The following is a 17057-nucleotide window of genomic DNA, read 5'->3' as shown; positions in this document are numbered from 1 at the left end:
CTCTTTCCACTACATCAGGTTGCTCAGAATTCCATCCAACCTGACCTTGAACACTTCCAGGGATGGGGCAGCCACAGCTTCTCTGGGCAACCTGTACCAGGGCCTCACCACCCTCACAGTAAAGAATTTCTTCCTAATATATAATGTAAACCTACTCTGTTTGCCTTGTCACTACATGCCTTGTCAAAAGTCTCTCTCCATCTTTCCTGTAAGCTCCCTTCAGGTACTGGAAGGTAGAGCTGAGATAGTTTTGTTCTCAGTATTTATAGAAATATTTCTTCATGGGCATTACTCTCACTACCCTTAGTATTTCTATACAATAGCAAACATAATTTCAGTCATTTTATGCCATAAGATACTCTGAAGTCCAATGCTGTCTTAGCCCTAACCCACTTTTTTGTTAAAAGTCTGTTCAAAGAAAGAAGTGACCACTTCAGAATTTACATTCTAATTTTCATTTGCATCAGAAATACTAAAAGGTGAAAGAACCTGGAGCCATTCTCAAAACAGGATTGCAGAGGTAGTGGTTGCAAAAGAGTTCTGTCCATCTCTGCTGTACATCCTGTTTCACCACTGTGAAAAGCCCTGACGTGCCATCCCATTCCTCTTGTGGCAAAGGAAGATGACCCTGCTTTACTGCTGTTATATATGCAGGTTTGGTTTTGTAGCAAAGTTGATACTTGTGTCTGAAGTGGGAGACCAGGGGACTTCAACCTGAAATGTTTTTGGAAAAATATACTAAGCTTAGTAAAATGGAAAGAGCAAAATTTATTGTCTGTTTCTAACTTGACACTAAGAGGCAATACTAAACATTTCTCATCGTTATTATATGGGAACAGATTTAAATATCATTTCTGTCATACCATTTAAAAATAATTGAGTTCTGTGGTTCAGATAGTCATAACTCACAGTTGCATATTTTTGAGCTAAGGAATGATTTTCATTATTTTAAAGTAATTAAGCCTGTGAAGGAGAAGTGGAATTGTCTAAAGGTTAGAGTGCTAGACTGGAGTTGTTCTGAGACCTGGTTATCTCAGCTCTGTCAATGCTCTGCTGGGGTGGCCTATTCAAGCAACTTAATTACCTTATCTCTAAGTTGTGCATAATGCTGAAGACTTTCATAAACAGCCACAAGACCTTGGAGATACAGATGAAATTAAGATGTGAGAACTAGCTGTTAGTAGCAGTAACAGAATAAAGTATGACATCTGGAGATGTTGGTTTTGAGAATGTAGAATGGAGGCAAATGGAAAGGACTAAGTACAGAGAAAGCAATGGCACTGGAGATTGAAAGAAGTCAATAAGGACTGGTGATAAACTTTACTAATGGAATGACATGAAAATGTTCTGGATTATTTCTATGCCACCATATTACCACCAAACTCTTGGTATAGTGATAAAATTTTAAAACATGTTTTAAAAGATGAAAAAACAATTTGTGACTGGCTAGGCTATTTATGTCCTTGATTTTCTAAAATAATTTTCCAGTCAGACAGACTGGTGCTTTTGTGCACTGCAGCACAAATGAAATAATAAAACCGCCTTTTAGCATCAAAGAAAACACCCGAGCAGTAGATCGTAAGAAGATACAGATTTATAATGTTGTCCAGAAAACCCTATGCATTTAGCATGTACCTTCTGTCTAAGAAGGTGTGTTGCATTTCTAGAATAAGGGTTTGATTAGTAATGTTTTTATGGAGTTCCATTGTGAGATGCAATTAACTTCTTCTCCTGTCACTAGGAGTTACTCATATCCTGGATGAGAGAATTCAGTACCCAAAACCCACAAATATACAAAACTCAATGTGGCATTCTCTTGTGAGCTGCAGTAAAAAATAATTCAGGTGTGGAAAAACTGGACTACAGATTCCTTTTCCTGATCTCTACCTCTGTTGCTCTGTGTTCCCTTGCCATCTAGTGGAATATGCAGATAAGTGCTCCAAAATTTAAGAAAGATGGGGTATTTTGGAAAGGTGTTCTCAACATTAGCAAGCAATAATCATGGCTCTGGCTGCACTCTTGAAATCATCCCTGACATTACCAGTTGAGGTGTTAATGGGAATGGCTGTTCTAGATGTGCAGTGGGGAAGTAGAGGTGGAACTGGTTTGCTGGGAATAGGAGACAGGGGCAGTGATAGGAGAGCAGATGGTTCTATTCAAGCAGTGTTTTCAGTCCTATAAAACCAAGGTGCAAAAACAGCAGGCGACACGACAACCAAAATCATCAGTGCACAGGTCTGTGAAGGTATGTGAGAGCAGAGCATCCCTTCTCTCATCACTCCTGCAAACAGACTGTGTTCAGAAGCAGGGTTTGTGACAGTCCTTTCCGTGAGCTCTGTTCCATGTTGGTACAAAGCCAGCGCTCTCCAGTGTTTATTGGAAGGAGTACATGGACAGCATATGGCTGCTTGCTACTGAAACATACTCATGAAGGAGATCAGCAGGGGTTTTAAATGGAGTTTGCAATTTGATTTTGGATGTAATGGATGCTTTACATACAACAGACCTTAAAGTGACTTTATATCCACGCTAATGCAGAAACTTTGCAGAATCCTTTATTTTGAGTGTTTTAAATTCCAGTCTCTCTCCTGGTTTCTCGTGTTTTTGTGGTAAACTGTTTCTCTACCCTTTCTCTGAGCTGTGCCTTGTTCTCCATTGCAGGCACAGCTGATTGCTCAGTCCATTGGGCAGGCTTTCAGTGTGGCTTACCAAGAGTTTTTAAGAGCCAATGGAATTAACCCAGAGGATCTCAGTCAGAAAGAATACAGTGACATCATCAATACCCAGGAGATGTACAATGATGATCTCATACACTTCTCCAATTCAGAAAACTGCAAAGAGGTAAACTAGTTTTGGAATTTCATTTCAAATTGATCCATTTTTTTTCCAGAGGAATGTCGTTCTCAGAAATATCATTTGGCATTATAAGGACGACGTTAGAATTTCAAGATGTGTGGCTTCATCAGTACTATGCTACTAAAATCAGCTTTATAAGTTATTAGAATTTCGTGTTTTCATTTTCAGGGCCTTTCTTTTTCCATTGATCAGAACAGTAATAAAGTGCATTTACATGTGATGTAGATAAGGTCTGTACTATTCACAGTACACAGTGTAAGGTTATTTTAAGTTTTACCAAAGTATTGGTATGGAAAGAGAGACAACAGCGTTGTGGGATGCTGGTTGGTTCAAAGCCTTAATCAAGTCTCAAAGAAAGACAGCTGGTCATCATGATTCCTGTAAGTAGGGGTGTCCCCCTCCTTTCACATTTGAAAGAAAATAATTCCCAGTATTTTGTTAAAGAGTGTGTTCTCTATGGAAACTCTTACTCCACTTCTATAAATGTTAGATATGCTGTGGTTATGGAACAGTTGACATCACCATACTTCAGGTGCAGTCCTCCTTTCCATTCCATCAGGGATCTAACATTAACATGCTAGGCACAAGTATATTCAGTAACGTTAATAATAATAATAATGTTAATAATAATCATCAAGAGATCCTTGCCTGAGGAAGAAGGACAGACAAACCCTGAGATGGAGAGACAACCTGAGCACAAATGGCAAGAGTGGAGCTGAACACAAGCCCTCTGGCTGCCAGGTTCCAAGGACAGAAACTTCTTCAGCATTCATTCATTTGGTATCCAGTTCCACCATTTCCTATAGAGTTAACCAATATGTGTTTTACTTACCATAAGGAAGGACCTATAGGACCTGCAACAAATTAGTATAACCCTGAAAAGAAATAGGTATGTGTTACACAGTTTTAACAGTGTTTTTGAAGTCCTGCTACAAAGAATAGTGTCCATTTTGTGATTTGTAGATGTTATTCAGGAACAACTGAGATAGTCATGCTCAAATTTAGACAAATCAAAGCAAAAAAATTTTTTTTTCTTTTTACTTGCAGCTCCAGATAGAAAAACAGAAGGGAGAAATTCTTGGGGTAGTGATTGTGGAATCTGGATGGGGATCCATTCTACCCACCGTTATCCTGGCTAACATGATGAACGGAGGCCCTGCAGCCCGTTCAGGAAAACTAAGCATTGGAGACCAGATTATGTCCATTAATGGTACCAGTTTAGTTGGCCTACCTCTTGCAACATGCCAAGGGATCATAAAGGTACCCCCAAACTTACAATTTTATGCTGTAGATTGTAAGCCATCAGAAATGTAATCATCTGACAAGTGATCCTGTAGATTTCCAGCAGATACAGTCTTTCATATCACTGCAAAAGCCCCAGTAAATCTGTCATTAAAAAAAACCCCAGAATTAAAAACAGAGATTCAGGGGTGATAATGTACAGAAATTTAGGGCTGAAGAGTATGACTGCAGCTTTCTTCCTGGGCTATAACAAATGAGGCCAGGTCTGCCTAAATTAAGTTACTTAGCTGTCTTCAAAGCTTCAGGCTTCCCCACAGCCTCCAGAATAAAATCTGAGGATTAAAATCTCCCATGCTTTTTTGGGCTCTGTGCAGATAAAATGGATGGAGGCTGGTAGACTGCAGGACTGATCAAGTGAGTATATGAAGGTTGCCCAAACACAATGGAATCTCAGAATGCATTATCTTTAGTCATGGAGACTAAATCTGATGTCTGTGCAGATTTACCAAGAGCAGCAACAGGAGATTAATTAGCCAGATGTAGTAGTAGTCAGGCAAGCAGTAGTCAGGTTTTTTTGTTGATAACTGTCTTCAAATTTTTGTAGTAATTAAAGGCAAAATTTTGATTTTTTGGGGGCCAAATATCTTGGGAAATAAATGAAATAAGAGAAATCTTAAGTTAACAACAAATTTCTACTAACTCTAGCTGTTCTTTCTCAGATTAGCTGCTTTACACTCTTGCAATTAGGAAATCACAGATGAGAGAAAATTAAGATCTATTTCAGAAATATTAACTTTTGGAATGTCTTACAGGGACTCAAGAATCAAACACAAGTCAAACTGAATATTGTCAGCTGCCCTCCTGTTACTACTGTCCTCATAAAACGGCCAGACTTAAAATACCAGTTGGGCTTCAGTGTACAGAATGGAATTGTAAGTTTCTGTGTTCAATCACTGGTTTGTTTTTTTCCCTTTCTTTTTCTTCTTTCAAGAAGCACACTGAAGTACTGAAAAAAAATTTTGCACAACCTCGCCTCTTGTACTGTGATCCCTTTATTAAAACCTTATAATCACATCTCTGAGTAAGGACAACACAGGGAGAACATTCTTGAGGGATTTTCCTGTATAATACAGCCACAAGATTTATAGTCCAGATTGTTTGGTGCAACATCTGGATCAGCTAATTCATGTCTAACTGTCATGAGTGTGCCAGAGTTGCAAGGAAAAGTTAGGTTGGAACAGGTTTTTACAATTAAGACATTCTAATCTTAGCTCTGATCCTGTTTCTTTTTTTAAAAAATTTCAGCACACACTCACTAAGATTTCTAATTTTTCTTCTGCTGTACCTAATTTATTTGGAGCACAGGGTAGTAGGCAAGGGAATGTAATTGTGACCTCCTCTTGTTAAAACTAAACACCTCTCACTACAAGTAATTGTATAGGTTGTGGCCCAGGTATCCCTTCTCTGCATGCTGAGCTTCCCTGTAATGATAGCAGCAAACAGAACAAATGTGGCAGGTAACACTTACCCTGTGCAGCTCAGGGTCCTCGTAGTTCTTCCTTCCCAAGCCCTTCCCCAATATCTTTCTAAAGCAAACTCCCCACACAACTAGCTCAGGCAGTCCATGGCCTTTCTGGGGGCTGATATTAGCCTTAGAGATTGTCTGTAGTGCAGGACCATCACCATTTTATCTTCCTCCAGTCTAGGAAAAAAAATAGTCAGGCTACTCACACAGAAAAGCACATCCCAAAGTACTGTGGGCTCTGCTCCCCTGCTCTGGGAAACTCCTCAGTTGAAGCTGCCAGATTTCTGTTTGCCACCCTTGGAAGAGTAGCAGGTAACTCTACAGGACATGGCTTATGGGTCTTACTGCACTTCAGCTGTGGATGGCTCAGGAGGGGGTTTTCAGCTATTACTGTACCTAAGATCCCACATTACCTTGTGGTCAGCAAAGACTGGTATAAAGAACACCACCACAAGCCTTGGTCCAGCTGGAAGCACTCCAAAGTGATACCTACCCCAGGTTAACATCCTTTAGAAATGGAGGTTTAGAGTATTTGTCTTGTTTGGTATAAATGCTCTTGATGCTTGAGTGGAGAAAAATCAGGTGTGTGGTGTATTTCTGTCCCCTCTGCCTGTGCTTAATCCCCTTTCCCCTCTGTGTATATTACATGGGTATGATTATTGCTGGTAGCTCACTTTGTGTTAGCAAAGCCCAAGTCTTGGCATAAGAAGGATGAAAGGAATGGGATCTGGTTTTACGTGATCTCACAGAGGGTGCCACATAACACTGCATGAGGCACTAATTGCTAGCCTTTGTAAATCTTGTGTGTTCAGCTGGTGCTATGGTACAAAGACAATATATTCCAGGATCTGTAATTCTCAGTGTGCATTTTTCAAGTCTCTAGAAGCCCGTTCTCAGCATTGGTGGGGGTTGGGTCAGGGCTGTGGGAAAGAATCAGGCCAGGGTGGATTAGAAGCATCCACATCCTCCCATGGAATAGAGACATGGAGTCCGTGACACAACCTATTCATCTTGTCCCAGCTAATCATCTCTTACATAATTGGAGTCTCAGTTCAGTAAATTCTGCAGACTTTGGTTGCTTTCTGTCCTAGTGTGCTCCCTCCATCTATTGGCTGTTTGTCTTAGTCACCACCCTAGAGGATCATCATTAATTCCAGTTAAATGAGTGACACTTAGATGACACCCAATATAAAGTTCACTAAATTCTGCATTAAAATAATTTTCAGATTAAAAAAACAAAGCCTTGTAATGCATTTCCTTTATGAAAAGTCTATGTTTGAATATAAAAATCAATGAACAAAAAGTGGAGATTAACATCTTCTATTAGGCTGCTATATAGACAAGCATCTGAGCCTGTAAAATCCTTCCTCTGATAAACTCCCTCTACTTAACATGTGAAAATATGGCTCTGCAAAGTATCTCTCTTGCAGTTTGGCACCGAACTTTTTAAGAGTAGTTTTGTAATTGCCAGCAATTGTTACAAATTATGATAGGATTCAGAAATGATAATATCGTTATTCTTCATTGGCTCAGCATTAGCACAGCAAAGAAATAAATGGCTTGCCAGAATGGCTATAATTAAATGTCTCTTACTGGTATGCCATTACCTCATTATCCATGCAGCTGGGACTTGTTTCTGTGCATCCTCTGAGAGCAGCTTTTTCACCCTGCCTATCTCATCTGTGCAGGATGTACAGCTATTGTATTAGGGAGTAGCCCATAAATAACCTGGACACAGAAAAGCACCATCTGAGCTGTTTTGCCTGCATAGGATATCAGGCAGATGCAGACATTGGACTGCTGCAGGTGACTGGTTTTTCTGTATTGTGTACAGTTTAATTAATGCAAAGCCTGGAGTTGTGCTCCATGGAGCACTAGTAGTGCCAGCTTTTGGAAGTTCTAGTTAGGGAACAGCACAACAGCATAAATCAGAATGTTAATTTCGCAAAAGTTCTCTTGTAAATGCAAATTCTCTTAATGGCTTTTGAAAGTTACCGATGTAATTTTGTTGCATAGTTATAAAAAAGAATCTAAAGTTTGAACTGTAAAGTACTAAGGAAAAGAAATATTGTGCATACATATGAAACAAGTAAGACTTGTGTGACAGGGAGGTGAACATAAGATGACCTATCAGTCACTTTCTGAAAATCATTATGCTACACTTCTTTTAAAATGATGTTATTTAAATACAAGTGGTCATCTTGTATCACATTATGGTTTCCTAGATTATGAAAAATCTGTGTATTACCAGTTGTATTTTTAATGCTGATAAAGCACCATTTCTCAGTCCAGATCTCAGACTTCTCTTAGAGATCTTCTTTCTCTAAGAAGCATATCTATTCTGTTCCTAGCCTAGCACAATTCTATATAAAAATACGGTAAAACTAGGTAAAACTTGACAGAACAGTTCATTCTTTCTTCCCTGCCTTTGTTTATTATAATTTAAACTGGAGAAACAATTTACAGGGTTTAAATAGCATGATATAGGAGTGAGATGGGGAGAAACCTGGTTTAATAGGTTATGGTTAAGGCATTTACAGAGGATAAACAGTTTGCCCAGCACTATTTTATCCTTTGTGCTTTGCTACATGATGGACAGTTGCAATAAAACTGAAGCTGCTGAAGTTTCACATCTGATGCTTTGCAGCTTGTCTAAGCCATTGTTACACCTGAATAGATTGAACCAGTATGGTTTAAACCTTTCTTTTTCTTCTTCTTTTTTAATTTTTATTTCCTTCAGTTTACACAGTCAATAGAGGATAGACTCTTGCTTACAAGAAGATCCAGATCTGTCTTGCTTTATCTAATAATATTACAGCTGTTGCCATGTTCAACAAACAGAGCATGTTAAAGAGTCCTGGTTGAATAAAATCATATTTACTTAGTGGTACTGCTCAGTTTAAACTTGTCAGCCTGACATGCCATAAGCTCCACTGGCCGGAGACAAAAGACTGAAGGTTGCTTTGAGTTAGCTCCTTGCAAATCCAGGAGCCAGGTAAATGTGTGCTGTGGGTACAGTGTGTTTGTGCCCACGTGCTCTCTGGCTGCAGCTTTCCAGGCCCTGACAGGCTGGGCAGAGCCATCAGCCTGTGGCTGCTTCTCCTTCAACCTCATTCAAAGAGTTAATGCTCACAAAAAGGAAGCTTGACTGCCTTCCCTGGAGAGGGTCACGTTCTTGAATGAGAAGACCACTTTCCATGTACGAGGCTGATAGAAAGAAGAAACTCACTGGTGGTATTAAAGAGATGGTATTAAAAGTGCTCTGAGAGCCACACAGTGAAAGGTGCTCTGCATACATATGCAAGCCATTATCTTTTGCTTTATGCCAGTGGGATGAGGGGTCACGTTTCCATTTGCTCCAAAAGCTTTTATTTCAGCTGGCTGTACTGTCTCTATATTCATTTATACCATACAAAATATATTTACAGTGTTTCTTTTGGTACATGCTGCTTTTTGTCCTTTCCGATTACACACATTCCCCAAAAGCAAGGAGTGAACTGCTGTTCTCACAGTGATGAATTGAGCTTTCTGTAAAAGAGAAGATCTGTGTAGTAGTGTGTCTTGTTAGGTATATGATTAGAAGGTGGACTGCAAAACAATATATTGTATGTGACTGAAATTCAGGACATGGTTCTGTGAAGGGTCTGATGGTGCCTCTATCCATAGGAGCCCATCAGAAATACTTTATGAACCACAGTAGGTAACACTCAGCCACTAGAGATGGCACAGTGGAAGATAAATCTCACTGCAGGAGGAATGTTTTTTTCCTGAATGCTGAGAAAAGCTTTTTATAAATGAAGAATAACTATCTTTTACTCCCTATATCAGTCTGAACTTGGAGTAAGCAGGGATTTAATTTTTTATAGCATTGTTATTTGTGAAGAGGAATTTAAAGAAAACTGCTAGTGACATGCAGAAAAGGATTCCATTCAAATACAGAAAATGTTTCACCTTCAATACATTCCAGATTGGCCATCTCCCCACATCCTGTGTTTCTGAATTAGATGACAAACTCACTGGGACACAAGCCACATCTTATACTTGTGTTTAGCTCTGAGCAAATGACTGCAAATCATAATTCTTGGGATATAATTCTAATCATTGACAGTAACTGCAGAAACATCCATTATTGGATGCTCCAGCACTCATTTCTTTCCCTTCAAGAATACGTTTTTCTCGGTAAACAAAAGGTAAATCTCAGCACTGCTAAACTCTGCTTAGTTCCAGAGACTCAAGCTATACATTATATGCCTTATGTGATGCATGAGCTTAGTCTTCTTAAGTAATTTACCAACAATTTCTGTCTAATACACATCTGTCCAGTGTGCCAGGGAGGATCCTGTTGCAGCACAGATACCACTGCTGAGGAGGGAACAGTCTTTTAAATTCCCCATACTGGAATGAGATTTTTCTTTCTTCCTGCACACTACACACATTGCAACCTCAGAATAATTTAAGTAGAAGTGTCTGCTGGGACTTGTGTCTGGTGAATGTAACTCTTCTTGTAGAATTATTACCCTGTTGTACAGGGCATAAAATTCAACACTTCTGTGCTGTTCTTTATTGGTACCTCAGCTGCCAGCTGAGAGTGGCCTAACTTGCCTTCTTCCTCCTGAGCTCCCCATGGCTGTGGAGGAAAGCAGTGACCCTGGAGAGCAGAGCCCCATTTCCATTCTGCAGAGGCCCAGAAAACAAGATGTCATACTTCACAATGCTGAGGGCAGCCTGTAAAAAGAAACAGAATTTGCACATTTCATAGACTCATAGAATGATTTGGGTTGAAAGGGACCATGAAGATCACCTTGTTCCACCCCCTGCCATGGGCAGGGACACCTTCCACCAGCCCAGGTTGCTCCAAGCCCCATCCAACCTGGCCTTGGACACTTCCAGGGATGGAGCAGCCACAGCTTCTCTGGGCAGCCTGGGCCAGGGCCTCACCACCCTCATCATAAAAAATTTCTTCTTTAGATCTTTGAGGTAGATCTTTCCTTGTATCTTCCTTATGTCTTTGTGACCCTTTTAACAGACCTCCAGCTTTCAGGATAGAATGTCTGTATGCCAGCTTCCTTCAGCCTAAGTCTGCATTTGCACAGGGTTAAAGATTAAGCTTTATGTCATAATTTTTTTCCATGTGAAAAAAATTGCTGTTGTAGGTTAGATTTTACTTTATCATTTTTTATGTTTTCCAGTATACAGTCAGAAATATTTAAAAATCACTTTCTTCTCCTGTTCCGGCAGTGGATAAAACTTTTCCCCACTATTGCAGGGCTACTACCTGTGTCACTGTGACAGATATTTTTATGTTCTCAGCCCAAGAGAATGAAAATGAAAACTGTAATTAGCAGAAATCTTGAAAATAAACCAAACCCTAACAAGCCAGTAGCCCAACATTTAAAAAGTCACAGTATTGATGAATACTTTCCACAGGCATCCTCTGGAATCCTTACGGTGTCACCATTTTTTATTATGTATTAAATCCCAGTAACCGTTACATTATGATATTTCTGACCTTCAGTAAACTTTGCTTTCTCTTGGCAGATTTGCAGCTTGATGCGAGGTGGAATAGCAGAGAGGGGAGGGGTCAGGGTAGGACATCGTATTATCGAGATCAATGGCCAAAGCGTCGTTGCTACAGCTCATGAGAAGATTGTACAAGCATTGTCTAATTCAGTAGGAGAGGTAAGGAAGCAAGTATTTTATCAAGGAATAAAAAGAGTTGGAAAATATGTATGTTTCAGTTGAAAAGAATGTCTTAACATAGCATTAAAGCCACCACCTCAGTAAACTGGAGTTAGGCCCTAATGAGAAACAATGAACAAAACATTTTTTGAACAATTAGATGCACATTCACTGCACTTTTTTCACTCATTTTCAAAAGCTCCTGGCATAATTCTGTACTTCCAACCTACTGTTTGAATTAAACCAGTTGATTAAAAGAATAAAACTCTCAAGCATGTTGGCTATGAAATGTCTTTTGGCTTATCACTACAGTATCTGCCATAGAAATAAATGAATATTCAAAGGGCTGAGAGACGTAAATTGATAGACATTTTAATAATTTATTTTCCAAACTTTGGGAATAAGCTAAGACACCTCTTTCCAGAGAAAGAGTTCTCTTTTCTAGAGAAATCAGCAACAAATGAGCAAGATCCTCCAGTTTATCAAAATCCCTTCTGAATTTAGTAGTAGTCTCATACACAACCCTGGCCAGATCTCCCACTAGTTCCTTTGCCAAAAATTAAAGCAAGCTGGTTTCCTTGTGGGAAGTGATAGTTGACAGATAACCCAGAGAACGTGCCCGTTGCCAGGAGCAAAGCCGCACCTTTCAGCAGCCCCACCGTGCCTTCATGTCCCTCTGTGCTGGGTAATTCCTCACTAGAGGACAGCATGGAACTTCTTTACAGCATGAAGAGAACAAGATGTCAAGGCAGCACGTGGCTGGTGAGGGTCCATGTTATCAGTAAAGTTTCCTTTCCTTCCTCTTGTGTTGTCTGATAGGTACTCACAGCCGTTCGTACAGTTCTGACAGAACCCTCGTTAACTGAGCCTTTAGCCTTCCCATCTGTAAAATCCCTCTGGCACTGAGCACAGCACTCCTTGTAGAAAGAACTGAAGTACAGGAGCCACAAGAGAACCTGCTCCACCAAACTCTTGCCTGGCATTTAAACATCAGGTGGTAAAGTCCAAGTGTTGTGTTCAGAGGGTCATAATTCAATTAGGAGAAAATACATAAGAAATGACATTCCCACAGGGAAGGAAGGTAGAATAAAAAATCTTAAGTTCAGTTAATACCAGAACAGCAGAATGAATTTTCAGAGGTTTGTGTGCTGCTTCTTTTTTAAGGGCTGTAATCGGAGTAGAGTGTAACAACAGAAAGTGTTTAGGTGTCATACAATGTTGCATCCTGTCATTGTCATCAATAAATAATAAAAGTACCCCCACAAAAAATCAAAGACAGTGAACCAGCATCTTGAAATTGGAGAACTTTGAACTAGAAACTCTGCTAACACTCACATCTGTAGAAACCAGGACAAAAAATGCACTTAGAGCACAAGGAGAGAGATGGGGGCCTTATGGATTATTTTAAACTAGTACCAACTGTGTTAATTTATGTGTAATTAATTGACAGATACACATGAAGACTATGCCAGCAGCCATGTTCAGGCTTCTAACTGGGCAGGAGACCCCCCTGTACATTTAGCATTTTCCATCCAAGCTGAAGCTGTCATAGCTGAAGAGAATTTTGTATTTTGTATGAATGAAAGGCTTGGAAGCTGACCCGAGGACTCCAGAACAAGGAACAGACAGGTGTCTCTGCTTTTCTCTCCTTCCTTTCTATTTCTTTGACAAAAAGTGTTGAGAAGGATGGTCAAGGACAATAATCACTGACAAAAATCTTTGTAAACATTTAAGTATTTTGCAACATCTTCTAAACCCTTTTCTCATAGAAGTTAAAACATATTTATTTGTAACCTTTATGTGGAGTGATGTATGTCTGTCTTGTTTGATAACACAGTGAATGTGAATATTTGATGAATGAGACTGCAGGAAATGGCAAAGAGAAGCAATTAGAGAAAGTTCTGGCTGCCTCAAGTTAAAAAAAAATCCCAGTCCCATAAAGTGGTCCAATACTGATGACTTTGCATAATTTTAAAACTGGTGCTGAATAGGTGGTATTTCAGTGGGAAGGAATGCGTGCAGTTAAAACTTTTAGATTCTAATGTAAAGAAAACCACTGTAGTACTTGGTATTGTTATGACAAGTGTAACCTGTTTGGCAAGGTGTGAACATGTAACAAGTGTTTCATATGCTAAATAAAGAATAATTGCCACAAGATTAAAATCAAAATATTTATTTAGATACATATTTATTTTTAATGCTTGTGATTTTTATGATTTAACAGAGTTATTTCATGGATAACTTATTGCACAGATTATGTACTGTATGTGTTGGGCTGGGTTTTTTTCCCTTTAATTTTTGCATATTACTTTTTTGTTCATATTAGCTCAAAAGGGGAAAGCCATGCTTACCTGTTTCTGTCTTTTATAAAGCATTCTTATTCCTAAGGCAATGTGTTCTGAATGTAAATTGTTTTGACAAATAACCTAGCACCATCAGCAGTATTAGAATGTGTGTAGATAACAAACCTAGTAGTAAAGTTGTATTCCTTATGAGATAAATGTTAATTGGTGTAACTTTGTCTAATACTTTTTCTTTCGGCCAAGGCCTTGAAGAAAATACACTGTGACTTAAGAAGCCTTACCATGCAGTAACTAAAGAGTTTTAGATGACTGTACTTCAAGGAGTAGTGTGTTGCATGCAACTGACCTTAGGAAAGAATTAACCTATCACTAATAAATCTGAACTAAGAAAGGAAGCTTGCTTATTTTGTTTGTTTTATAAGTTTACATAGTAAAAAAATCCAAGTGGAAGATCATTTAATTCTTCATCTAAGTGCAGTTGCAAAGGTCACAGATTAATTTTTAAAAGGGAATTAATCTCTTGAATTAGGAATTTGTATATCATTATTATCTTGAGAGTAGATGCTTTCAATTAGCAAACCTTGTTGCCACTGGATGTCACTGTAACTTCACATCAATATAGGAGCATGCTATAATTAAAATACATTAAAATGGATGATTCTGTAAGACTTAAACTACCCATCTTCAGCTACATTCCTTTGTGACCTTTTCACAGGATGTCTGCCCAGCTCAGAGTGACACAAATGAAACCAGTATATGATTAAACCTCAAATGGAAAGTAACGCTCCTGCCAAGCACTGCTGCAAAACAATTAACCCCCCGAAACACCAACCTGGGGTAGGTTCTTTATGAGAACCTTTTGTTTAAGGCCTTTCCAATTTCCTCTGAGAGAGCCAGGATGAAGCTTGCACTGGAAGATGTTGCTGGCAGACCTGTGTTTATGCTGGTAATCAAATTAGTGTTGATGATATTTACTTTCTGATATTTTTTTTAAGATCAATGTTAAATAAATCATAAACACAGCAGAACCATAAGGACATGTTTTAGTAATAAAATTGTCAAAACTACTAATTGGAGTAAAAATTCTTTTTGAAAAAACGTTCAAGGCTCTGCTAGATAAAAATTCATCTAACTTGCTATTGGTGTTGGTAAAAAGTTTGCGAAAGGTGCTTTTTGGAAATGCAGAATTTCAAAGTCTTCTTCCCTAATGCATCTTTTGGCCACACATTGCAGAGTAATTAAACCTCATTTCTCAGTACCAGATGCTACTGCTGGAATAAACTCACAGGCATTCAGAACGAAGCAAAAATAAACCACACTGCAGCCAGTCCTGTAGGTTAAGAGGGCAACACTGGGGGGGGAGGAGTTTTAATCTGACAGATCAGTTAGTCTGGAATGAAGGACACTGGGAAAATGGATTAGAAGCAGCACTGTTATGTGTGTGTGGATCCCCTTAACATTTCTATCCAAATCAGTTGTTGAAAAAGCAAAGTCCAGAAATACTTTTTATTAAAACACTGACGATAGTTAAAACACTTTGAGGTACATAAACTAAATACAACTTTAAAGTTGTACAGTCAGTCTCTGGTGGGTTTGCAATGGTTTTCAAGAAATGCTGGGCAGCATCAGTAGCATTTCTGTAAGTACAGTGACATAAATGCATTTCCAGTTGGGAAAACACTTGTTATGACTTAACTAATAAATCAATTAAAATTTTGCAAAAATCAAGGCTGAAATTTACATTCAGAAAAACAGGTGTTCTCATCCTGCTGTTGGAAAGAAGTGGAATTCCAAGGAAAGACACTTTTTCCTTTTTAAGTCATCCACTATTTGTATTTCTCCCAGTCCTGGTTTCTTCCACAATTCTCTCTGCTGGAATCACGTACCTATGAATGTTATCAAAGGATGGTCTCCCGGCAAACTCCAATTAAACTGTGGGGCCTGTCCCGCTCTAAACTTCGGGAGATGTGGGACCTATGTGAGAAGGCAACTGGCGAGCTCAGAGCACCACAGCTCTGAAGGTGAAGATCTTCCCGAAGGCGCTTTCTGCAGGTTTTCACATTCTGCTGGGAACTCGTAATGACCTGTTTGAAAGGGCAGGAGTGGAGAAGGAACAAATGGGGGAAACAGGGTAAGAAAGGTTTTAATTTAAAAGGTTCAGTCTCTGAATAATATTTCATTTAAGCTATCCAGTGATGGAACTCTTCCAGAGGAGATGGGGGTTTGTGCAGCCCTCCAGAGCCCCTTCCACTTCTGTCCTTCCACCTGCTCAGGGCTAAGGGCTGGAAGGCACAGCCAGGCTTCTGCCTGCACTGCAGGGTGCTGTCCACACAGGTGCAAACAAGTATTTGCAAGGAAATCTGCGGAAAAGGTAGCAGCGCTCTCTTGTAATTGGAAAATAGAAGTTTGGAGCAAATTATGCTGTTTCTTTTAGGAGATAGATACTTCACTAGCTTTGTGAGGGTAATAGACAACTGAAACCTTGCAAGCCTGGTAAACAAGCATTTTAGTTTTAATAGAATTGTTAAGCTACCTCACAATTCTGAATTACACAACTCTTTCACCAAAAATTTTGTGACTTCTTAAGTAGATTGCTGGGATGCCCTGGGCCTTCACGAATTAATAATGTTTTTTGTCTGAAAAAATATAACTACTAAAACAATTTCTTTAATGGGAAAAAAGGTATGTCTCCCTGGATCTAAGAAATCCATACAGGATAAAAATTGGGCTACTGATTTCTAGTTCTGGCTCTGTGATCTACATAAGCACTCAAAGTGTGAGCAACTGTTTTTTTTCATGTAAAGAAAATTGTTTTCAGCTTTCTAACCTTGGGGATTTAATGGGCTATGCATTTTGTAAAGCAATAAAATCATTACAGTTTCCCCCTATACTGCCAGCACTAAGGACATCATGACAGTGCAGCTTTCGTGTCCATGTGACTGCACAGGCACTGATCCAGTGCTGCTTCTGTGTTCTGCTTCACAGGGAGCAAAAGCAGTCTTGCAGCAAGCTTTAAGTGCTGCATGGTTCCTGCTGCACATCAAACTCTCTCATGTGCTTTTCAAGTGTTACCACATCCTAGTTCAACACTTAGACAATTTCCCTCATTTCGGGATCAGCTGACTAATATCCCAGAAATTACAATGTCTCAGAAGGGAGAGAAACAGCCCCCCGGGGTGTATCCTTAGTCATCTGTCAAGCTCTGGAAACTCTACAGGCATCCTGCTAAGTGAATTCTGCTTTTCCAATTGGACAAGGTAAAAGAACATAATTTCTGTCATTCTGGTAACAATACTTGCAAGAGGTGATTCACCACCTTTCTTCCTGCAAAAGATGATGTATTATTAAATATGCATGAGATATTAAAAGGTGCTTCCACTAATTCCCTCAGTTTATAGGATTCCTTCCACACCTTATGTCTGTTTTATTGTCACTCAGGGTGAGTAGCAGCA

At 39.3% G+C, this 17057-nt stretch overlaps 2 protein-coding genes across 7 annotated transcripts in view; one reads left to right on the top strand and one right to left on the bottom strand.

Moving 5' to 3' along the window:
* Positions 1-14672, top strand: part of APBA2 (amyloid beta precursor protein binding family A member 2) — a 96376-nt gene extending 81704 nt beyond the window's left edge. For both annotated transcript variants that reach the window (XM_051770506.1, XM_051770504.1), the window contains 5 exons: positions 2662-2841; positions 3904-4116; positions 4911-5030; positions 11162-11302; positions 12753-14672. In XM_051770506.1, the coding sequence (XP_051626466.1) occupies positions 2662-2841; positions 3904-4116; positions 4911-5030; positions 11162-11302; positions 12753-12824 (726 nt within the window). In that variant the 3' untranslated portion in view covers positions 12825-14672. The remainder of the gene's footprint in view (positions 1-2661; positions 2842-3903; positions 4117-4910; positions 5031-11161; positions 11303-12752) is intronic.
* Positions 14673-14781: 109 nt separating this feature from the next.
* ENTREP2 (endosomal transmembrane epsin interactor 2) overlaps positions 14782-17057 on the bottom strand; it is a 106442-nt gene continuing 104166 nt past the window's right edge. For all 5 annotated transcript variants that reach the window (XM_051770507.1, XM_051770510.1, XM_051770508.1 and 2 more), the window contains one exon: positions 14782-15689. In XM_051770507.1, the coding sequence (XP_051626467.1) occupies positions 15504-15689 (186 nt within the window). In that variant the 3' untranslated portion in view covers positions 14782-15503. The remainder of the gene's footprint in view (positions 15690-17057) is intronic.

This window comes from Manacus candei, unplaced genomic scaffold (genome assembly GCF_025592945.1).
Source record: "Manacus candei isolate 608988 ecotype Guabito, Panama unplaced genomic scaffold, ASM2559294v1 h1tg000119l, whole genome shotgun sequence".
Lineage (NCBI taxonomy): Eukaryota > Metazoa > Chordata > Aves > Passeriformes > Pipridae > Manacus > Manacus candei.
The sequence above is the reverse complement of the archived record's forward strand: the minus strand, read 5'-3'. Positions and strand labels throughout refer to the sequence as shown.